Source organism: Bison bison, unplaced genomic scaffold, assembly GCF_000754665.1.
Source record: "Bison bison bison isolate TAMUID 2011002044 unplaced genomic scaffold, Bison_UMD1.0 scf7180017864229, whole genome shotgun sequence".
Lineage (NCBI taxonomy): Eukaryota > Metazoa > Chordata > Mammalia > Artiodactyla > Bovidae > Bison > Bison bison.
Window position 1 is genome coordinate 1,905,253 of NW_011494801.1, and position 24,692 is coordinate 1,929,944.

Below are 24,692 nucleotides of genomic sequence, written 5' to 3' on the forward strand. Positions count from 1 at the left end.
CACCCCTAGGCACTAGCAGCTCAGCGACAGGGGCCACAGCCTGAATTGCCACCAGCTGCCTGGATAAACTTCCGTGGAGGAGCCGCCACCTCAGTCGACACCTCTGTGTAGACTGTGTAATCAGTGGCAAGACAGGCTGCCGGTCTCAAGTCCCGAGGCCCTGCCAAGGTCTAGCCTGGAAAGAGTGCTTCTGAGTGTGAGGCCTGAGGAGAGGAGACCGTAATTACGGGATCGATCACAGAAACTCTGCACGCTGGCTATGGTAAAGCAAGTCCTGTCTTACGCTGACCTCTGGGTTTGCATCTTGCAAAGGCCCTGAAGCCACAGGAAAGAAGCACGCCTTTGGAGCTGAAATTCCTGGGTTCAGGTGGTGATTCTGCTGTCTACTAGCTGTGTGTCCCTGGGGAGTTATCTAACCTCTCAGAGCTTCAGTTCCTTCACCTGTAAAATGGGAAACAGGATGGGGATCAGGTCTTAACACTGAGAGAGAGAGGTTGTCAGTAATTAGTCTCCAAGGGAGATTGGGAGGTCCTGCTCTCCTGTTAAAGTCTTCAAATAAATCGTGGATGCAAGTCTGGTTCAAGGACGGGATGTGCTAGAATGGGGGAGACAGCTGGGTGGTGCCTCTCTTTAAACGGCAATAGGGACAGAGCTGGGTCTTTGTCCACTGACCTTTCCCTCTTCCTTCTTTTTGAAAAATTAATTATTTGGCTGGGTCAGGTCTTAGTTGCAGCAGATGGGATCTTCACTGAGTCATGCAGGATTTTTCATTATGGTACACGGACTCACGGACTCTCTAGTTGAAGTAGGTGGGCTCAGTAACTATGGTGCAGGAGCTTAGTTGCCTGCAGCATGTGGGGTCTTTGTTTCCTGGCCAGGGATCGAACTTATGTCCCCTGCATTGTAAGGCAGATTCTTAACCCCTAGATCATTAGGGAAGTCCCCCTTTCCTTCTTGAAGACAGAATCTTCATTCTGTTCCTGCAAAACTGCTGTGACCACAGGGGACCCTTGGCTTTTCTGAGCACCAGGGGATGAATCAGGCCATGCTGATGGTATCCTACCTCTTTCCAGGTGACCAGCTGAGGCACTGACCTGTGTAACAACATCTGGCAAATGAAATGTGAGGGGAGTTTGCTAGGGTAGGATTGCGGGCACTTCCAGGAAGGTTTTCTTCACTTTTAAAAAAGAAACAAAGCAGGGATTTCTACTTTCCTCTGCCCATTTAAAAATCATGCAGGCCCTCTGACCTCAGACAATACTTCAGGGGCAATACCTGGGTGTGGGAGGCCAGGCCCGAGGAATGTGAGCTGTCCTGGGCTCCTCAGATGAACCCTGTTCAACCAGTCATAAAAGTCATCACAATTAATAAACTGCCCTCTGAACATGTCCTCTGGCTGTTCTCAACACCAGTCAGGATTATTATTCAATGGTAACATTTCTTTGTATCACAGACTATCTAGAGTGTGGAGCATGTACCAATGATTTCTCCCAGCTGAATCCCAGAGGCCCCTCAGGGTGCAGGGGGTTGGTGCTGGCTCCTGAGGGATCAGTCTCCTAGAATCAGAAGAGCCCCTGAAAGGCCAGAGTGCTGCCTGTATACACCACACCCTCCAGGGGTTGCTTTGGTTTTAAGGTTTTGAGAGGCAAAATTTATATACATTGAAATGCACAAATCTACTACACCTTCATCAAGATATAAACATGCCAACATCTGTCCACAAACACACAAAAAATGGGTTTCATTGATTTGAAACTTCATTTTTTAAACTTAAGCTTCATTTAGGCCTAGTTTGCAAGCTCAAAGGAAAATACAGAACAAAGGCAACTCCCTATACCCTGCAGGTTAAAATAAGCCAAAATGGAGGGTTTTTTCCTTTGTTTCTCATACTCTTAACTGTCTTCTGAAATGCTCTGTCTTTTCTCCAACAACTCATCTTTAGACACGAGCCCAAGCACCGCTCTTGGTCCCAAAAGAGGCTTTCGTGACGTCACCTGGAACTCTAAAGCTGTAGTGACCACAGGGGCTCCAATGCTTAGCTCTCTTGGAACGAGACCAATCACTTAGAAAACAACCCCTGTTTTTACAAGAGGCTTCACTAAAAACACAAACAAAATCTAAGCCAACTACAGCTACCTTGGAGTGAACACGTTATATTATGTTGAAAAATCTCCTGACAGCACTATAAGTAACCATCCCACAATGCTAGTTACTTTCTTTTAAAATACTATTTTAGAGCTGAAGTTTCATTCACTCCAGTCCAGAATGAAAACATAAATATCCTAACAGGACCTTAAACCCTGACAACTTCAAGGCTAAGCCAGAGGTGACCACATTGGACTTATTCATAGGGAAAATCTTCCCAGGTCGAATGATGTTCCCCACCTGGATCTGCACCCACACTGCAGGTTTAGGACACTGACATCTCAATGGTGAATTTCACTCCAGCCAACTATTCTCTTTATGCTCTACCTTTGCTCTCTCATCATGGGGCTACAAGAAGGACTTTTTTGGCTCATCTGCCAACCAGGCTCATGGATTTCTTTAGGTACAGTTCGTAGGGTTCCTAACTGAGGACACATGTCAATATCAGGAGACGATGGGGGTTATCACAACCAGGAGGTGTTACTGGCATTTAGTGAGCAGAGGCCAGGGGTTCCCCTCAACACCCTACACAGAACAGTTTGTCACAACAAAGAATTATCTGGTGCAATGTGTCAATCGTGCCAAGATTGACAAACCTTGAATTAAATATACTGGTTGGAAGAGATGATTGACAATTGACTGCATACTGTATGCATACTGTATTAATGGTTAAGAGCCCATCTTCTGACCCCTTGGAATTGGACAAGTCACTTAATAGCCATGAGGACTTGGGCCAGTTTGCAAAACTGCACTTTGCTCATCTGCAAACAGAGTCTGATAGATTGTTGTTTAGCTGGGATAAATGCTAACAGCAGGGTGCCGTGCCTGGCTCGCAACTAACAACATTTCAGTTGAGCTCATGCCCCCTACTCTTGCTTTCCTTGACTTTCTTAAGTTGTCCCCATCTCTCTCTTCTCCCCATCCTCTCTCTCACTCCTCTCTCCTCACCTGTCTTTTCCTACCACCTCCTCTTGCTGGTTTCCCTCTCCCCCTCTCACTCCCCGCCCCCTCCACCTCTTTCTCCCTTTTTCTCACTCTGTCTTTTTTCTCTCTCATCCTACTCCGCACACGCTGTCACACACACAAGAGCCGCGTCATTAGGTTTCCTACATAAAAGGCAAATATGCAACCTCCAAAACTACTAACATCCAGGGGTGTGAGAAGCGGTATTTGAAATCCCGATCAGATGGTAATCATTTATATGAAGAGATCAATTAGCTGGTCCAGTCAATTTGTACTTTCAGCCACACAAGTGAGCAATAATAAAAAATGAATTGCACCTGCCAAGAAAATATTTGAAGACATCACAATTTATAGCACTAAATATAAATATATTATAGTCAAAGATCTGGGTAAAGCACTGTGCTGGCCAAATCCATCTTGCTGTGCCTGCAGAAGGAAATGAACCATTTTCCAAAGACAACCAGGCCTTGGTGACTTGTTATCATAGTGAGGCAGAAGTCCTTTCTTAATTCATAGTTCTGCCCCTGAGTCACAGGGGGCCAGCTTGTAGGGTCCGGGGTGCCTGGATTAAAGCTGTAGTGGGGTGACCGTGACGTCGATTTGTTCGTATACTTCCTCTGATCTCTGGCTATGTAACACAGACCATGCTTTTTCTGCCTTGCTCCTTCCTCTGTGTTCTCACAGTATGTTAAACACACTGGCATTATATATACCTCATATGGTCCTGAAATTACCTGGCCACATGTCTCTCCCCCTGCACTGTGAAATCCTCCATGTGCTTCTTCAGCTGCATATTCCCAGCACCAACTGTGTCAGGCATACATTAGGTACTCAATAAATTGTTTATCAAATGAATACATGGAGCTTTTATGTAGGAAACCTAATGATGCGCCTCTTGTGTATGTGACAGTGTGTGGGCGGGCAGTAGGGTGGGAGAAAAAAAAGACAAGAGTACGAGAAAAAGTGGAAGGGGCCCTTGCAATCCGACTCACTGTTAGAACTTAGCTCAAATGCCATCTTTTCCCCACCCATGGGCTCCAGAACCTACCATCAGATTCAGCGGCGGGATATGTGATCTAGTTTTCTGACCAGGGATTGAATCCAAGCCCCCTGCATGGGGAGGGCAGAGTCTTAGCCACTGGACTGCCACTAAGAGTCCTCACACCACAACTAAAGAGTTCGTGTGCCACAACTAAAGATTTTGAAAGCAGCAAATAAGACCCAACACAGCCAAATAAATAATTTTTTTTTTTTAAAAGCAGTGGCAGTGGGAGCTGTGACAGTGCTTATTTCTGCTTTGTGTTCACATCAGCACCTGTGGGTCAGCCTCTGCCAAAAACCCAGGGACTCCTGGTCAGCAGAGGCTACATCTTAGTCATGCTGTATCCTACCATCTGGAGATTTAGTACAGACCCTTTCACAAAGTAGATATCCAGCAAATATTCCCAGCATCAAAGAATAAAGCATTGAAAGAGGCAAATTCTCTCTCGTTTGATGCATTTGGATGACATGATTCGAGAATCTGTCATGCTTGCTGGTGAAAAAACGTCTCACTCTTAGCTTATCTAGGTCTCAGATCCAAGTAAGCAGCTTACAGCCTTCAAGAGCTGCCACTATTTACTGAACATCTATGTACAGAGAGCTCTGTGAGAGGCATTTAAAACTCCCCCACTTTGCTCTTGAGCTGTTGGCCCCCACTCCACCTTCCACAGGACCCAGGACCCAGGACCCAGAAAGGGATATTCCAAAAGTAATGATTTTAAAAAAATAGAAATTCAAACAATAGTGAGATCCCATTCCATCCCACTGCCAACAAAATCTCACTTATGTCTGTAATGCTGATCATCAGTCTTGATTAGGATGCTGATAAGCGGCTACTGGAGTGAAGATCCATACAGCCTTCTGAAGGGGAGCCTGCCTTTCACACATCAAGAATCTTGAAAGTGTGTTTACTTTGAAAACACAATTTCACAAACATACGTCTTTTTCAAACGTGCTATTATATAAAATAGAAAGCTAACAGGGGACTGTAAAAATAAACTATAGTCCATCCAGAGGATGCAATACCATGTAACCACTAAAGACATGTTCTCAAAGGACATTTGCACATGGGAAAAATGCTCACAATCACACGTTAAGTGAAAAAGCGGGTCACAAAACCACAATGCTTGAGCCTATTTTCTAAATTTATAGCATACAGCCAAAAATCCCTGGAGGCAAATATGCTAAAAATGTAAACAGTGATTGATTGCTTCTTCTTAGTAGGATTATGGATATGTCTATGTCTACGGATATGTCTTGTTGCTATTCAGTCCCTCAGTTGTGTCTGACTCTTTGCGATCCCATGAACGGCAGCATGGCAGGCTTCCCTGTCCTGAACAATCTGCTAGAGTATGCTCAAACTCATGTCCATTGAATCGGTGATGCCATCCAACCATCGCATCCTCTGTCATCCCCTTCTCCTCCTGCCTTCAAGCTTTCTGAGCATCAGGGTCTTTTCCAAAGAGGCAGCTCTTCCAATGAGGCTTCAGGTGGCCAAAGTATTGGAGTTTCAGCTTCAGCATTAGTCCTTCCAATGAACATTCAGGACTGATTTCCTTTAGGATTGACTGGTTGGGTCTCCTTGCAGTCCAAGGGATCTTCAAGAGTCTTCTCCAGCACCACAGTTCAAAAGCATCAATTCTTCAGCACTCAGCTTTCTTTACTCTCACAGCCATACATGACTACTAGAAAAACCATAGCTTTGACTTTACAGACTTTTGTCAGCAAAGTCATGTCTCCACTTTTTAATATGCTATCTAGGTTTGTCATAGCTTTTCTTCCAAGGAGCAAGCGTCTTTTAATTTCATGGCTATAGACACCACACACAAGTGATTTTGGAGTCCAAGAAAATAAAGTCTGTCACTGTTTCGACTTTTTACCCATCTATTTGCCATGAAGTGACGGGACTAGATGCCATGACCTTAGTTTTTTGAATGGTGAGTTTTAAGCCAGCTTTTTCACTCTCCACTTTCACTTTCATCAAGAGGTTCTTTAGTTCCTCTTTGCTTTCTGCCATTAGGATAGTGTCATCTGCATATCTGAGGTTATTGATATTTCTCCTGGCAATACTGATTCCAGTTCGAGCTTCATCCAGCCTGGGATTTCGCATGATGTACTCTTCATAAAAGTTAAATAAGCAGAGTACAATATACAGCCTTGACGTACTCCTTTTCCAGTTTTGAACTGGTCCATCGTTCCATGTCCAGTTCTAACTGTTGCTTCCTGACCTGCATACAGGTTTCTCAGGAGGCAGGTAAGGTAGTCTGGTATTCCCATCTCCTTAAGAATTTTCCTCAGTTTGTTGTGATCCACACAGTGAAAGGCTTTAGCATAGTTAATGAAGCAGAAGTAGATGTTTTTCTGGAATTCTCTTGCTTTTTCTATGATCCAACAGATGTTGGCAATTTAATCTCTGGTTCCTCTACCTTTTCTAAATCCAGCTTGTACATATGGAAACTGTCAGTTCACATACTGTTAAAGCCTAGCTTGAAGGATTTTGAGCATTACCTTGCTAGCCTGTGAAATGAGTACAATTGTGTGGTAGTTTGAACATTCTTTGGTATTGCCCTTCTTTGGGACTGGAATGAAAATTGACCTTTTCCAGTCCTGTGGCCACTGCTGAATTTTCCAAATTTGCTGGCATATTGAGTGCAGCACTTTAACAGCGTCATCTTTTATGTTTTGAAATAGGTCAGCTGGAATTCTATCACCTCCACTAGCTTTGTTTGTAATGTTTCCTAAGGCCCTCTTGACTTCAAACTCCAGGATGTGTGGCTCTAGGAAAGTGATCACACCATCGTGGTTATCTAGGTCATTAAGACTTTTTTTGTATAGTTCTTCTATGTATTCCTGCCACCTTTTCTTAATATCTTCTGCTTCTGTTAGGTCCATACTATTTCTGTCCTTTATTGTGCCCATCTTTGCATGAAATATTCTCTTGTTATCTCTCATTTTCTTGAAGAGATCTCTAGTCTTTCCCATTCTATTGGTTTCCTCTACTTTTTGCATTGTTCACTTAAGAAGGCTTTCTTATCTCTCCTTGCTATTCTCTGGTACTCTGCATAGAATGTATATACAACTCTGCATGGTATGTCTTATTTTACTCTATATTTTCCGTATTATTTCTATTGTTGGTGGGGAAAGAACATACTTGGAGAAGTCAGCTGACGGCTTCCTTCATTCTAACCCTCCAGTTACAGAGAACCAGCAGGAGTCTGGCCTCGGGCCTAGTGGAGGCCTGCACCTTGGGTGGACCATCAGGCACCACTTATTGGTTCAAAACCTGATTCTAAGGGAGCCAGGGCACTCGTGTCACCCAGTGATGACAGCCCTGGTGAGCAACCTCTGTGCTTCCCCTGACTCCACGGCTAGCTCTCGCCCCAATTCTGTAAATCAGACAGAATCTGAATCTCCCCTGTTTCTGTGCAGTTGAACCCTTGCCTGGGATGAACAAAGTGACCACTGGCAAAATCCTAAGAAAGAAGATGACTCTACGGGTTGGAAACTTGTTGTCAAACCCTGTAGGACTTGCACAACCAAATCTGACAGCCCAGCTCACTATCTGGAAGAACCTTCTAGGGAGAGCTGAGGGCTGTTTCTTGCTTTTAGAGCCACCCATGCCACCGGAAGGGAAAGCTCAGCTTTTGTAAGGCACACACTGTTTCTTCCGGGTAGCACTGTCTTTATTCCCTCCGTTGTCTTCCCTCCCCTGCTCTCATTTCCATCTGGGACAGGCCCCTGCAGTGCAGAGGATGGAGAATATTTCCTCTTTAGGCTGCCCTGGTGCAGCTCTGGCCCAACCTGAGCAAAAGAAAGCAGGCAGCACTTTGGGGAAGAACTGGATTTGGGACCTCCTTTGCCACGCCACCTTTCTCAGTTTCTGTCTCATCTGTCAACTGAAAAGCAGAGGTTTCTAGAACTTTTTTTAAGTATTGGAACTTCTTTTAAAAAATAAAACTATATGCAAGCTAGATCAGATAAAATCAGAGGTGCTCTGGTTGAGGGGATGAAAGAAGAGGAAAAACTCTGCTCTCTCACCCTCTCCAGCACAGCCCCTGGCACCCTCCAGAGGAACTGAAGCAGCTCAGAAGGCATGATCTCTGAGGATCCCCCTTGGCCCACACTCCTAAATCCTTCAGTTCTCTGTAAGGCAAGCTTACCGGTCGACAGCGATGATCCCAAGGGTGAGCATGCTGGCTGAGCTGATGAGCAGGTAGAGGAGGGCTGAGAAATTGCACCAGACCACACCGAAGATCCATTCCCTCCGAATGGAGCTGGTCACCACGAAAGGCAGCACCAGTACAGACAGCAAGAAGTTGGACAGGGTCAGGCTGAAGACGAACTTGTTGCTGAGGGTAAGGAGATAGGACTTCCTGTACAAGGTGATCACGATGACCAGGTTGCCCAGGCAGACAAAAACGGTGATGATGACGATGGCGACGAACTCTGTGACGCCGCTGCCCCCTTGGTCACTGGCCCCCTCGGTGAGGTTACTCAGCTCCTTCCTGTGGCCGAGGGAGGAGTTGAGGCTCATGGTCAGTGTACCTCAGCAGGGGGTGGGCAGAGCATGCTGGACGACTGGAAAGACAAGCCCCGGGGGCAGAAGAGGAGTCATCAAACCACAGCATGTGTACTTTACAGAGGGAAGCCAAGGCCCCCCGGATCCTCGTCCTCATGCAAGCGCTACAGAGGCAGCCCGTTTCCTACAACCAGCTCTTCATATGACTCACTGTATCCCCTGGAACAATGCATTCTCCCAGTCTAAAACCTCCTATCCATTCTCCCCAGGACCAGTGGTTAAAAACCTTTAGTGTACTCAACAATCTCCTGCAGTACCAGCTCAAAGAGCTGATTCTTGGGCTCCACCCCTAAAGATTCTAGTCCCAGAGAACAGAGGTACAGCCTAGGAGCCTGCATTTTAGACATGCACGGGACAGGTGATCTGGATTCAGTTCACATGGTTTATGTGGACAGCTGCTTCTGGACCCCTGCAGTGCAGTGTGGACCCTGAACCAGCAGCATCAACATCATCTGGTGCTTACTCAAGATGCAGAATCTCAGGCCCACCTCTGAATTACCAAATCAGAACCTGTGTGTTAATCCCACTCCTGGTTTGATTCCTGTGTCCATTAAAGTTGGACGACAAGATTATCATAGGGATCAGTCTCCGATCTCTAAGCAGGGTTTTAACAAGTACAATTCATACCGAGACATTGCTGCTGTTCTCATCAGTCGTGAGGATAAAGGGCAAAAAGCCAACAATAAAGATACATGGATAAGAGGATAAGAGTTTGAGGCCTTTGCCCACAAATACCATTCTCGACAAGGGGCAGTCCCTGCTCTCAGGATGCTGGCTCAGGTTTCGGCAAAAACTCAAGGTTGACATATTTTAACATCAAATCCTACAGACAAATGTTTCTCCAAAATTTTCATTTACTTTAATTAGCCAAAAAATCCCACAGATCATTTTCCCCACCTGCTTTTATTTCTGACAAAGAGAAGACACCAGAAGGGAAGGAAAGATCGCTTTCCACGAGCCACACAGCAAGAACCCTGGTGCCTAGACTGCCTACACAGCAGCAGCCCATGATCTCCACTTGACCAGAACCCTCTGTCCAGACACCTTTGGCCATAGGGGGCTGGTAGGGTAAGGAAGGCAGTCCTTCCCCTTCCCAGCAGCCCTAAAGGTCAGTTTAGAAAGTCTCCCTTTACAGCAAGCCTCATTCATAGGTCACAACCACAGATCCTGCCAGCTTGAATGGCATCAATTAATTCTCATCCCACCTACTCTTGACAGCCTTCAAATATTTCACACATGACTTGCTTTCTTTTCTCCAGATTAAATCTCCAGGCTCCTGATGTGACTTCTGGACTCTTTACTAAGCCAGACTTCCTCGGTTTCTCACCAATTTCAATGACCCTATTGATTTGTGGTCCTCCAAACTGAACATATCATTCTGGATATCTGGTAAATGGTGAGCATAAAGGGAAAATTTTCTCCATCATCAGGATAATCTTCTACTATAGTTCATTCTAAGAGTGCATTTTCTTTTAGCAACTGTTATCTGTTAACTGTTGGACTTATACAAATGTGTGGTCAATTAAAACCGAAGGTTTGTTTATACACATATGAGTTTATGTAAAGGCACGTGTCCTCAGGCTTGAACTAATGGAATTAGTGTTTTTAAGCCTAAGTACAAAACATCATTTTGTGCATTTTGGTTCATATTTCCAGGCTGCTAAAATATTCTGAATTTTGATTCAGCTATGCAATATGTTAGGTACTCCAGTTTTGTGTGATAAATATACTTTATAATTATGCCTTCTATTTCTTTGTTAGCTTATTTTTGGATTTTATTCCTTGAGTTATAAATTTTGTTCATTCTTATAAGTAAATTATTAACTGGTTCAATCCCTGGGTTGAGAAGATCCCCTGGAGAAGGAAATGCAAGCCATTCCAGTATTCTCGCCTGGAAAATCCCATGGACAGAGAAGTCTGGCAGGCTGCAGTCCATAGGGTCTCAGAGAGTCAGACAGGACTGAGCAACTAAGCAAATCTCAAATAAAGGTCCTATAAGCATGTTATACTTAACTGTATAAGTGATAACATTGCGGTAAAGAAAACAAATTCTGAGTCATTAGACAAATGACAAAATGGGAGAAAATACTTAAAACGTATATCACAGAGGACTAATCATTCTAATTCACAAGGAATTCCTAAAAATAAAAAGGTAGAAAGTGGGTAAAAGACATTTTTTTAAAAATGGCAACTATATGAGATGATGGCTGTTAACTAAATTTATGGTGGTAATTGTTTTGCAATATGCACATATATCAAATCATCATGTACATCTGAAACTTATACAGTATTATGTGTCAAATATATCTCAATAAACTTGAAAAAAGGCATACACAGAGAGTTCACAGAAAAAGATACACTAATTGTCCTTAAATGCATGAAAAGATGTTCTGTTTCATTCAAAATAACAGGAATGGACACTAAAATTACACTGAGGTACTATCTCTTGCCTTTCAGGCCAGTAAAAATTCAAAAGTTTGGCAACTCTGTCTGTTGGGGAGGCTGTGGGGAAGCAGGCATTCTCCTACCCTCCACATGGGAATGCAAAGTGTAAAAACTGAAGGGAGGAGGATCTGGTAATACCTAACAAAGCTACATAGGCACCCAAGCTTTGATCTAGCAATCCCATTTCTAGATATTTACTCTGAAGATATAAGTTCATAACATAAAATAATAGATATGCAGGGTTATTTTATTAAGGCAGTTATTAAAAAAAAGAAAATGTTTGAGAAAAGGGGAGAAATAATAGATTTGTACATTAAATATACATAAATATATGTGACTCAGACAGTAAAGAATCTGCCTGCAATGCAGGAGGCCTGAGTTCAATCCCTGGGTCGGGAAGATCCGTGGAGAAGGAAATGGCAACCCACTCCAGTATTCTCACCTGGAGAATTCCATGGACAGAGGAGCCATGGGGCCGTAAAGAGTTGGACACGACTGAGCAACTTAACACATTTTCACTCTTCATATTTAATTATGCAAAAAGAAAAGTAGGAAAGATAACCAGAAACTAAGATACAGATGGAAGTAGACTTCTCTAAGTATGTTTTTACAGTTTTGATTTTTTTCTTGAAAGGTAGATTATGTAAAAATTTATTTTATTTTATTTATGTATTGTTGACTATGCTGGGTCTTTGTTGTTGTGTGTGTCTTTCTCTAGTTGCAGAAAGCAGGGGCTACTTTTCGTTGCAGTGTGTGGGCTTCTCATTGAGGTGGCTTCTCTTGTTGCGGAGCACAGACTCTAGGGTGCTCGGACTTCAGCAGTTGGGTCACGTGGGCTCCTGGGCTCTAGCGCACAGGCTCCATAGTTGTGTGCAGCATGCGGGATCTTTCCATATCAGGGATTGAACTAGTGTCTCCTGCATTCTTTACCACTGAGCCACCAGTGAAGTCCCACAGTTTCGATTTTTGAACCATGTAAATATTTTACATACTAAGTTAAATAAAAATGTATATAAAAAGTAAATGTATCAGTTCAATTCAGTTCAGTCGCTCAGTTGTGTCCGACTCTTGGCGACCCCATGAATTGCAGCACGCCAGGCCTCCCTGTCCATCACCAACTCCTGGAGTTTACCCAAACTCATGTCCATCGAGTTGGTGATGCCATCCAGCCATCTCATCCTCTGTCGTCCCCTTCTCCTCCTGCCCCCAATCCCTCCCAGCATCAGAGTCTTTCCAATGAGTCAACTCTTCGCATGAGGTGGCCAAAGTACTGGAATTTCACCTTCAGCATCAGTCCTTCCAATGAACACCCAGGACTGATCTCCTTTAGAATGGACTGGTTGGATCTCCTTGCAGTCCAAGGGACTCTCAAGAGTCTTCTCCAGCACCACAGTTCAAAAGCATCAATTCTTCAGTGCTCAGCTTTCTTCACAGTCCAACTTTCACATCCATACATGACCAATGGAAAAACCATAGCCTTGACTAGATGGATCTTGTTGGCAAAGTAACGTCTCTGCTTTTTAAAATGCTGTCTAGGTTGGTCATAACTTTCCTTCCAAGGAGTAAGCGTCTTTTAATTTCATGGCTGCAGTTACCATCTGCAGTGATTTTGGAGCCCCCAAAAATAAAAGTCTGACATTGTTTCCACTGTTTCCCCATCTATTTCCCATGAAGTGATGGGACCAGATGCCATGATCTTAGTTTTCTGAATGCTGAGCTTTAAGCCAACTTTTTCACTCTCCACTTTCACTTTCATCAAGAGGCTTTTTAGTTCCTCTTCACTTTCTGCCATAAGGGCGGTGTCATCTGCATATCTGAGGTTATGGATATTTCTCCTGGCAATATTAATTGCAGCGTGTGCTTCTTCCAGCCCAGCGTTTCTCATGATGTACTCAGCATAGAAGTTAAATAAGCAGGGTGACAATATACAGCCTTGACGTACTCCTTTTCCTATTTGGAACCAGTCTGTTGTTCCATGTCCAGTTCTAACTGTTGCTTCCCGACCTGCATATAGGTTTCTCAAGAGGCAGGTCAGGTGGTCTGGTATTCCCATCTCTTTCAGAATTTTCCACAGTTTATTGTGATCCACACAGTCAAAGGCTTTGGCATAGTCAATAAAGCCAAAGTAAATGTATAATTGATTGCAAACAGAAAAAAAAATAAGCCAAATTATGTGTTAGATTGATAACAATCAAACAAAGAAAAGAATTAATTCAAGTAGCTTTTAAATGCAATGTTTTGACTATAAACTCTTAATGGTGTATATTGTATAGACAAGAGAACCACTAAGTTTACACAGCAGGTTAGATGTTGTTAATGGTGTTTTAAGTTTACAATTCTTTTTGAGTGTAGAGCAACTGAATATACATGCTTACATTGGGAAACACATTTCTAACTATGGGAGAAAGAAGAAACAAATCAGAGAATAGAGAAAGGTGAGGAAGAACCCTGTGGTTTTAGCTTACTTACTGTGGGTATCTGTATGAATTCACTATTCAAATATAAATATAAAAACAGGCTCAAGGAAATTTCCCAGAATGCAGTTAGAAAGATGAAGAAATTCAAAACATAAAAGGCAAATGAGAGGATGACCAGGAAGTACTTCATGAGGTATAATTACTTTAGCCAAGCAAAGCAGTGTCCCCCTAATATGCCTTGTAATTAACAGCATGCTCCTCTTGATTCCCACTAAACTGTTTGTTCCCTGGGAGTGAGGATGAACCACACTTTTCATAAAAACACAGTACTTTTTTTCATTGGCAACAACATGAATGGACATGGAGAGTATTATGCTAAGTGAAATAAACCAGACAATTACTGTGTGTTATCACTTATATGTGCAATCTAAAAAATGAAACTAATGAATATAATAAAAAAGAAGCTGACATATAGAGAACTAGTAGCTACCAAAGGCATATGAGAGGGAATTAATTAAGAGGTACAAACTATTAGGTATAAAATAAGCTACAACGAGGGGCACAAATACAAGCAATGCCTGTGTTTATCTCCTGACCGTGCAGAACGGGGTGACGAGAGTGGAGACGGCTCAGATTGCAGCACAAGTGCCCTTTTCCAGGTATGTTCCACTCTTGTCTTTCCACCATCATAGGTTCACCCACCTGGATTCCGTCACTATTTTTTAAGCTCTTCAATAAAGTACAAATTGTGGCTCAAATGGTAAAGAATCTACCTGCAATGTGGGAGACCCAGGTTTGATCCCTAGGTCAGTAAGATTCCCTGAAGGAGGGCATGGGAACCCATTCCAGTATTCTTGCCTGGAAAATTCCAGGACAGGGGAGCCTGGTGGGCTACAGTCCATGGGATTGCAAACAGCTGGACTCGACTGAGAGATTAACACACACAATGAGGGGAGGGATACAAAGGGGTAGGGAATTAAGAGGTACAAACTATTTGGTATAAAACAAGCTACAAGGATATACCGTACAATATGGGGAATATAGCCAATATTTTTAAGTAACTATGAATGGAGTGTAACCTTTAAAAACCATGAATCACTATTTTGCACATCTACAACACATAATACCGTACAGCAATTACACCTCAATAAAATAGAATAAACATGAATAAAACACAAATGTTTTAAATAAAAAAAGGCAAATGAGGGAATGAACAGGAAGTACTTGATAAGTATAATTACTTTACTTGAGCAAAGTGTAGTGTTTTTCACTCATTATGGAAATCATTTCTGGAAACATGATGAACTCAGCTAATGTGAACATCTTTCCTGCTCCAAATCCATGGAAATGTTGGGTTAAATATGATCCAAAAGTTTTTAAAAAGCCAAATTTGAAAAAAGAAAGGGAAATCCATAGGTAACAGAAAACAGAGAGAAAACTCAAAGCCATTGTTGTAATCTCACAACTGTAGCCAAAAGCCCATTAGACCTAGTTCAAAACCCCTAGGGCTGAGGTCTTCTTATGTCAGAGGATGACTCTGGGTCACAAGGCAGAGAACTGAAACCAGTACCCTGCATAAGGAATGGGTTCCTCCATGAAAAAGGGATTAGAAAAAAATCCTCTTATTAGCAAAGGACAGTGGCAAAAATAGTCATTTATCTGAAGCTCTCGGTGATGCCTGAAGTTTTTTCCATGAGAAATCACACATTGAGTCATGTGCCATGCTGATGAGGGTACCAAATTTATAAATTATGTACTATGCAAGCTAATAAATTCATATAAAAATTAATTCTAGCAGAAGTAGACACAAAATGGCTCTGCAGTGAATTTCCACACTCACAAAATAAACATTTAATGAAAGTGAATGCGTAGCATTTGCCCTGAAGGAGAATCCACAAAACAAAAACCAGAGGAACTGATATTCCAAGAACTTGAATTAATAGAAAAATATAAAAGAGATCATAAAATAAACACAATTAAAATCTTTAAAAGAAAAAGAGGTAGAAACCATAGTGAAAAAATATGACATCATGAAAAACTAATAATAATTGTGAAAAAGAACCAAATATAAATTCTAGAAATCAGAATTTTAACCAACCAAAATTAAATACTCAGAGTATGTTGAACAACAGATTCAGCTAAAGAGAAAGATGGTGAACTGGAAGACAGTTCTGAGGGAACTACTCAGAAGGCAACAAAAAAAGCTTAAAAAAATAAAAATATCCAACAAAAGTCAACACACATGAAGAACAGGATAAGCAGATTCAACATATATTCAAAAGAAGCAGGCTCTGGAGAGATTAGAGTGAAAGGGAGCAGATACTCTTGGGTGTCTACCCAGAAACCAGCTTCAGTTTTTTTTCCTTACTAGCAGACCTCTGACTTTGTTTCGGTGTCCAGTCCTCCTCCCGGTGACTCAGAGAAGGTTGATCGGATCCCTGGTTCTGAAAGTTAGATCTTGAGTGGTCTAAACTATCGTTTTCCCTTTCTTCTTGAAAGTCAGTGGATTTCTGGGAAAAGCTGCTTTGATCTCACAAAGACCCTAGAAGAGAAGTCTTTTCTTAATGGCCAAGAGAGCAGAGCTGTGACAGCCACCTTGGGATTATTACAGGTGCTGGGCACATGCTGAGCATGGCAAATAAGAAAGGCTTGATCCGGAATTGTTTAATCAACAAATCCTGAAGTCACATTCACCTTGGCTTCTAATCATGCAAAGTAATAAAATTGTAAAATTATTTTTAAAGCTATTTTCAATTAGGTTTCTGTTAATTGATTCAAAAGCATCCAACTAACATTAGGGTCAACAGACACTGTCTACCTCAAGGTTGATGTATTATTTAGACGTTTAATTGAACATTTTCTAGAATTAGAGAAACACGAGTCCTTAGAACAAAACAGCATATCGAGTTCTAAAGATAAATTAGAAAAAGTTTACATTAAGGAACATCACAGTGAAAAATGACACCAAGATACAGAGAAAATGGCAAAAGCAAATTTCCCTATAAAGACGTAATAATTAGATAAACAGCAGACTCCTCTTTTGAAGAAAACAGAAAATAGAGGCCAGAAAACAGTGGAATAATCACAGAAGTGGTAAAGAAAAGAACTCTTGCCTTATGGTTCTATAATACCATTCAAGAGGGGGCACAATATTCTTTTGAGGCAAACAGAGAGTGAATGTTTACTGATCATTCCTTATTTGAATGATCCCTTTAAAAATACATTTCATGAAGGAAACCGAATCCAGAAATAAGGGGTAGGGTATAAAAATCAACTGTTAGAATGGAAAGTGGTAAATACATGGATGAATCTAAAATAAGAACAGCAAAAAAATGAAATTTAAATTTAAAAAGTTAAACATCAACACCAAGTTTTATAAAAATAGCTAACTTGGGAGCTTTAAAACCAAGATGAAATTAAAACTCAAAGCAAAATGGAAGCTCTTAAAGGTATGATTGTACTAAAAATATTCCTAACAAGTTAGTTTATACTCAGGCCAGAGACTTAGTTATGGCTGTTTCCCAACACCTGGACAAGTGCCTGGCCATAGTAGGTACATCAGTAATTATTTGTTGATAAATGACTAACCTTCAAACGTTTGTCATTGTTAAATCAAATATGAGTGTTAGCATAATAAATGTAGCCACTAAAAAAAATAAAAATAGGATGTTAAGCTTCCAATCCAAAAGCTTTAAAAAGGAGAAAAGTACTGTTTGACATGGTTCCTCTCCAGTGGCCCTATTAGCAGGGACACTAGTGAACTCAGAATCAGAGAACCCAGGGTTGGCTGCTGCCCTTGAGATCATCTGGTCCAATTCGCCCCAGAAGGCAGAAGGGGAATGTAGTCAAAGAGCTGCCCACCCAGGAAAATCCAAAACCCTAGCCTCTGGCACAAGCCCCAGCAAATCCCCCAGGGGTGTACTTTAACAAGACAGAGGATTGGGAATATCCCAGCCAGGGAAGGCTTCCTGGCAGGCGACCAGCCTACTCAGGGCTCAACAAGCCAGGGCATATTGAATGGAAGCAAATTCAAGAGTGACTCACATCGCCACTCTCCTGGCCAGTGATGCTGCCAGACACAGAGATGTTTCTGACTCCCACTCTCCCTACGTCCTGCCCTGAGCAAATAAATCACCTTGGGCTGCAACTCCAAGAAACAATGTGACTAGAACACAACTTGAATAAACATATCGGAAATTATTCCTGGGAAAGAGAGCTAGCCCACTCAGCCACGTCACCAAGAAAGGCTGGATATGTCCTTGTCTTTACTGTCATGGCTCCAAGCATCACAGTCAGTCCTCTTTGGGAACTGCCTTTGGTTTTCTTGAATATTCCCAGAGACAGTGGCTTATCTGCTGGGTTAGATCACTGACAACAACCTCAAATCATTCAAAGCCAAATCTTGTCACTTGAGGGAGAGGTCAATAACCTTTTGGGTAAATAAACAAGGCAACACTATAGGATATTGAGACAGGTATCTATTGTGTTTTATAGACCAGCCTGCATGCTAATTCCCAAGAAATAATTCTAGAAATGTCTTGCATTGCAAAAACAGAATTACTACAATATAAAGGTGGATTCTCTCGCTTCCCCTTATTTAATTGGATAAATTTAGATATGTTCTGGTTCCATCTCATATTTTTACCCAGAATTCTGATTTTCATCAACCTACAGTGGACTTTTTTCCTGCTGTTTCCCTGTACTTGTTAGAGGTTGCGTGGCATGGTGGTTAAATGTACAGACTCTAAAGACTACCTAGGTTTGAAGCTCAGCTCCTGTAAGGAAGAATATTATCTTTCTGAGGGGCTTAAGAATCCATCTGCCAATGCAGGGGATGTGGGTTCCCCGGTTGGGGAACTAAGAACCCATATGCAGCAGGGCAATTAAGCCCATGTGCTACAAGCAGAGAAGCCTGTGAGGTCTGCAGCCTGTGCTCCACAACACAAGAAGTCCACAGGCCGCAACTAGAGAAGACTGCACTACAGTGAAGAGCCCATGCGCCACAGTGAAGACTGAGCACGGCCAAAAAGAAGAAAAAAATAAAGAAATTTTTAAAAGAACATTATCTTCCTCACCAAATAATTGTGAGGACCAAGTGAGTTTATTTATATCAAGTGCCTAGGACAGGATCTGGACACAGTGAGCCTTCACTTCATATTGTGGTTCTACTTGAAGAGCTCGCCCTGATTTTACTTTGGGAAAGGACCTTCCCATATTTTGAGGCCATGGTCACAGGACCTAGGACACTGGCTGGAACAGCTGGGGGACGGGCTAGCCTACCATTGTGGGCCTAGCATTGCAGCAGCTGGCCATCTTGGACACAACAAGGAAACAGCTCACAGACAAAAAAGGGTAAGAGAATGAGAACGAAAGGGAGAGAGAAAGAGGCAGGTGGGGAGAACACTGAATGCTGCTGCTGCTAAGTCACTTCAGTCGTGTCCGACTCTGTGTGACCCCATAGACGGCAGCCCACCAGGCTCCCCCGTCCCTGGGATTCTCCAGGCAAGAACACTGGAGTGGGTTGCCATTGCCTTCTCCAATGCATGAAAGTGAAAAGTGAAAGTGAAGTCGCTCAGTCGTGTCCGATGAATGAGTCCATTCACAAATGCTGGTGAAATAATATGCGATTCTGAATCTTCTTGTTCTTCTCAGTTATATGACCTAGTGATTTTCTCCTTCACTTATGCCAATTTGACTAGGTTTCTGTCACTTGCAACTTGAAGAATCCTGACTGATACTCTGATACACCATGATCTGATACAGCACATCAAGACTCCACCTCTCTGGACACTGATACCAGGAACCTTCCCTTTCTCACGGGTAGGCCAACTCCTCAGGCACAGCTCTGCCTGCCTCAGTCTCCTTCTTGAGAACTTTTCTTCTTGTCACAGACCACGCCACAGACCCATGGACCCTAGTATCATGGAGTTTCTTCACATGGAAGCATAAGTAAGCTTTTCACCTCCCAGGAGATCCGTGATCCAGTCCACAAGCTACTACAAGGAAAAGAAGGCCTCATTCACCCCTAAAATACCCATTACAAATGGGGCCATCAAAGCGACAGCCTGAGATTCCACAGGCCACAGGCCAAGGCTCAGATGAGTGCTGTGAGATCATGCTAGTCAGTAGGAGGCAGGCCCTTGGCACCTCTCTAACAAGGGTAATGGACATGACAAGATACACCTGACCTCTTCAAAAGTCTTCTCCAGATAAAACAGTTTCTTTTAGGATATCTCTTCTGATATTCTTAAACAAACGCAACTGGGACAGTGGCTCATTCTGTGGCCTCCCATTTTTATGAAGAGCTGAGCAGCCTAAAAGCTGGGACTGCCACATGCCCTCATCTAAAGAAATCAAATGTATGATAGGTTCAAATGAACAACCCTCCAGGTGAAGAAATGTTTCCAAACACCACTTCAAATAAACTCAAGTGAAATCACCGTGATGGTATTTTGGCCATATTTTCAGGGGATCTTCAACTCAGCACCTCAAAGCATTTTACTCATCAATCACCAACTGGAGCAGTTGAGGGGGTGCAGCTGGGGAAAATATTCAAATTAACAACCTGTCTTCCACTAAGGTAACTGAGCTAGACAGTGAACCCCCACCCCTATCCCACCCACAAACCAGACCACACAACTCGTTGATAGCCAGAAAGAGATCCCAGGAACCCTGGGTCTCCTTCCCTGCATTCCTCTGTCCTTCCCTGGCATACACATGAAAGTTGTTCCAAAGACAGTGGGTTGATGAGTCCACCCCTGCAGCCCCAGAGGGATGTGTCTACCCAGCCAGCCCAGGGTCTGTTACAATGCACAGTGCTTTGTTCTTGTCCCCACAAGGGCACCACAAACCTAGTAATTTCCTCTTCCAAAACATCCCACTTTACCTGTAATGCAGGTCTGAACCCTGGGCTGTTTGGGAGCATGTACCAGAAGATGGAAAAGAAGCTAGAGTCAGAACCCCAGTGACCCTGTGGTCCTTGTCTGAATTCTTGGTTGGCCAGTGGGAAAGACCTGGCTTTGGTCACCTCTGTATATACATCAAACAACATCACCAACCTCAACAATTTCCTTTGTAAGGATTGAAAGTCTGGAGTCTAGGGCTCCTCAATGACCATGACTCTCTCCACAAAGATCTAACTTTCAGCCATAACTCTGTCAGATGTCTTTCCAAAACTAAGCTCCTGTTTCTCAGCAAAAACATTTCCCAAGGCTCAGTACTTGATCTGTCCCTTTCTCTCTATGCCCTTGAGAAACTTACCCATTTCCAAAGTGTTCTTTAGTTATTATTAACTAATAATAATCAGTATTGGCAAAACAATGTGCAACAGACAATGTAAGTTTACATACATCATTTCATCTCCGGAATAACTTTTAGAGGTAGGAATTATTCTTCTCCCTGTTTCAGAGAAGCAGCATGACATACGGTTAAGAGCATGAGCTGAACTAGAGAGCCTGGGTTCACATCCCAGCTCCACTAGCTACTGACTCTATGGTCTTGACATGTTATCTGACCTCTCTGGGCATCAGTTCCCCACTCTGTCAAATGGAGATAATATTTCTTGCTCAGGAATAAGTACCTCATATGCTTGATGGACAAAAATCAATGAGTTAATATTTGAAGAGTGCTTAAAATAGAATTTGGCACCACATATGTTTGTTAAATGAATAAAGTGGGGATATTGAGGCTCAGAAAGGTTAAGTGCCCAGTTCAAGAGAATATTTGATAACAGCTCTCCAACTTGGTCCTATGGCTATGAGACTACTTTCAATTTACCTACTCACCACAGCAGTAGGATTCAACATGGTGTGGCCTCATCTAAATCCCAGGCTTTTCACCCACCAACCCCTTTATGTGCGTTCTGCTCCAGCCAGCTATGCTTACATGCTGCCCTTTCCAACTTGCTCTGGCTTCTGCCTCGAGTTGGAATGCTCTCCCTGCTTGCAGAATGAATTAATAAAGATTTATGAATTCTAAAATGTGTTACTGATCTATTGGTCTAATAACTTGATTGAAAGAAAGAAATAAACAAATAAATATGGGGGAGTGAGGCTTTAAAGAGATACAAAAATATACCAAGTCACAACCCTGAATTCGGCAATGATTTCTTGAATGTGATGCCAAAGGTACAGGCACAAAAGAAAAAATTGACAAACTGAACTTGATGAAAATTTTAAAAATTTGTATATCAAAAGATACCAGGGACAGAGCAACACACAGATTGAGAGAAAATATTTGCAAATCATATATAAGACTATAAATGAATATTCAGCATATATTAAGAACTCCTGAAATTCAACAACAAAAGTCTCCATATCCAAAAAAGATACATGACTACCCAATAAGCACATGAAAAGATGCTCAACTTCACTGATCCCTAGGAAAAGCAAAGCAAAACTATGAGGTATCACCTCACACTCATTAGAATGGCTACCATCCAAAGAGAACCCAGAAAATAGCAAGTGCTGGTGAGGATGTGGAGAATCTGGAACCCTTGTAGACTGTTGACGGGAATGTAAAATGGTACAGCTACTGTGGAAAACAGTACAGCAATTTCTCAAAAAATTAAACATAGAATTACCATATGATCCAGCAATTCTGCTTCTGGATGTATACCCCAAATAACTGAAAGCAAGATCTCAAAGAGAGGGACTCCCCTGGTGGTCCAGTAGTTAAGAATCTGTCTGCCAATGCAGGGGACAGGGGTTTGATCCCTGGTTTGGGAAGATCCCACATGCCGTGGGGCAACTAAGCCCACGAGCCCTAAGCCTGCGCTCTGTGACAAGAGAAGCCACCACCAGGAGAAGCCCACAGACCACAACTAGGGAAAGCCTGCACAGAGCATGCACTGCAGCCCCAAATAAATATACAAACAAATAGAAAAAGTGACTGATTGTAAAAAAGACCTCAAAGAGATATTTGTACACCATGGTTCATAGCAGCATTATTCATGGTAGCTAAAACGTGAAAGAAATCCAAGTGTCCACTGACTGTGAAATGCTAAGCATAATATGGTATATCCACATAAAAGAACATTATTCAGCCTTTAAAAGGAGAGAAACTTTGACATATGCTACGACATGGATGAACTTTGAGGACATTATGCTAAGTGAAGTAAACCAGCCACAAAAAGACAAATATTGTATGATTCTACTTGTATGAGGTACTTAAGAGTAGTCAAAATCATAGAGATGGAAAGTAGAATGGTGGTTGCCAGGGGCTGGTAAGAGGGAGACGGGAGAGTTGTTTAATGGGTTTAGTTTTGCAAGGTGAGAAGAGTTCTGGAGACAGATGATGACAATGACTATACCATATAAATGTACTAAATACTACTGAAAGAAAGTGAAAAGTGAAGTCACTCAGTCGTATCTGACTCTTTGCGACCCCGTGGACTGTAGCCTACCAGGCTCTTCCATCTTTGGGATTCTCCAGGCAAGAATACTGGAGTGGGTAGCCATTTCCTCCTCCAGGGGATCTTCCCGACCCAGGGATCAAACCCTGGTCTCCTGCATTGCAGGCAGATGCTCAACCCTCTGAGCCACCAGGGAAGCCCTAAATACTACTGAACTGTACACTTAAAAATGGCTCAGAAGATAAATTTTATGTTAGGTATATTTATTTTACAGCAATAAAAAAGTTGGAAAAAATATACCAGGGTATCTTCTTTTTAACTTCTCTCCCCATGGGATTGAGAGAGTCATGAAATGAAGGAAGTCAGCTATCTTCACGGTTTCTCAACCACTGATGAAAAAGAAAAGAACTTCAGACAGTATACAGAGTAAACTCCTCCTGCAGTAGAGGGGGAAATACAAGCTATGTCTGCACCATATTATTCCTCACTAGGAACTAGTCCAGCAGTGACTTCCAAGGTAAAACCACTGAGTAAAACAATTCATCATGTTGCACTGTCCCCAGATCACATGGTAAAGCAAAACTCATTTTTTGTTCATCAAATTCCTCTGGTGCAGTTTTTGTTATGCGTGTTAGAGAATGAGGAGAACACTCAGTACTAAGCCAAGCTGGACTCTGAGCCATGGACTGTCGAATTTTTTCAAAGGGCCACTGGCCTCCCTCCCAAGCCTCCCCCAGCAACACTGAAAGTGGCATCATCATCCTTGTGTTTGCTGGCCAACACAGATGGGGAGGGTTCACTTCAGCCTCCCAGAAAATCCACAAACAACCAGCTGAAGTCATGATGAAGACAACAGAAAAGCGCTTTAGGAGACAGAAAGCAGTGGCGGGTTGACAACAGCTCTCTGGGGAGGCCTTAGCAGACTGAAGGTCAAGCAAGACCTCAATACAGAAATAGCTTTCTGAGCTGGACACCCAGCCTGGACCACACTACTTCCCCAGGTGGCAGAAGAGAAATGCCAGCTTTCCCAGGGCAGGCTCAGGAAAGCCTCCACAGACGCTGGCCAAGGCCAGCCTGCCTGGAGCTGGGACCCCAGCAAACCCCAAAGGCATAGCTGGGTCAGATCAGGTCAGGCCTGCTCAAGCTTGGTCCAAGTTGACCTGATGCTGCTGCCAGATGTTCCCGTGGTGATACCCAGGGCAAATGGACCAAGGGTCTGGTCAGGAGCTGGTGCTCAGGCAGAGAGAAGCCAATACCACTCCCTGGAGTTCCTGACTGGTTACTCAATATCTCTACTTGAATGGCACAGGTACCACAAGCCTAACATGTCCAAAATCAGACTTCAAATCCTTTGCCTCTCAAATCTGCTCTTTCCATGTCTCTTCAACTCATGTTGTGGTATCCTCATCCTTCCAGTTGCTCAGACCCTAAACTCTGAAGTCACTCCTGACTCCTCACTTTCTCTCACATCTCCTGCCTGATCCATTAGCAAATCTACTGGCTAATGGATCTACTTTTGGAATGTATCTAGTCTTCAACTATGTCTTTCTATCTCTGCTACCATCACTCTGGTCCAGGTTATGTCTTCTCTGCATTATTAAAATCGTTTTCTCACTAAAGAGAAAGCATCTGCATCCGCCATTGTCCCCATCCTCAACACAGCAACCAGAGTAAGCCTGTTAAAATAGAAGTCAAAACACATGAACAAGTCACTGCTTATTCAAAACCCCAAAAGTATTCCCCTGTCACT

The 24,692-nt window shown here is 42.8% G+C and overlaps 1 protein-coding gene across 3 annotated transcripts in view; it reads right to left on the reverse strand.

Moving 5' to 3' along the window:
- Positions 1-24,692, reverse strand: part of GPR161 (G protein-coupled receptor 161) — a 55,381-nt gene that overhangs the window by 13,939 nt on the left and 16,750 nt on the right. For 2 of the 3 annotated variants that reach the window (XM_010846022.1, XM_010846020.1), the window contains exon 1: positions 8,310-9,573. In XM_010846022.1, coding sequence (XP_010844324.1) covers positions 8,310-8,683 — 374 coding nt within the window. In that variant the 5' untranslated portion in view covers positions 8,684-9,573. Of the gene's footprint in view, positions 1-8,309; positions 9,574-24,692 lie in introns of those variants that run through there. The other variant, XM_010846021.1, reaches the window with a different exon arrangement.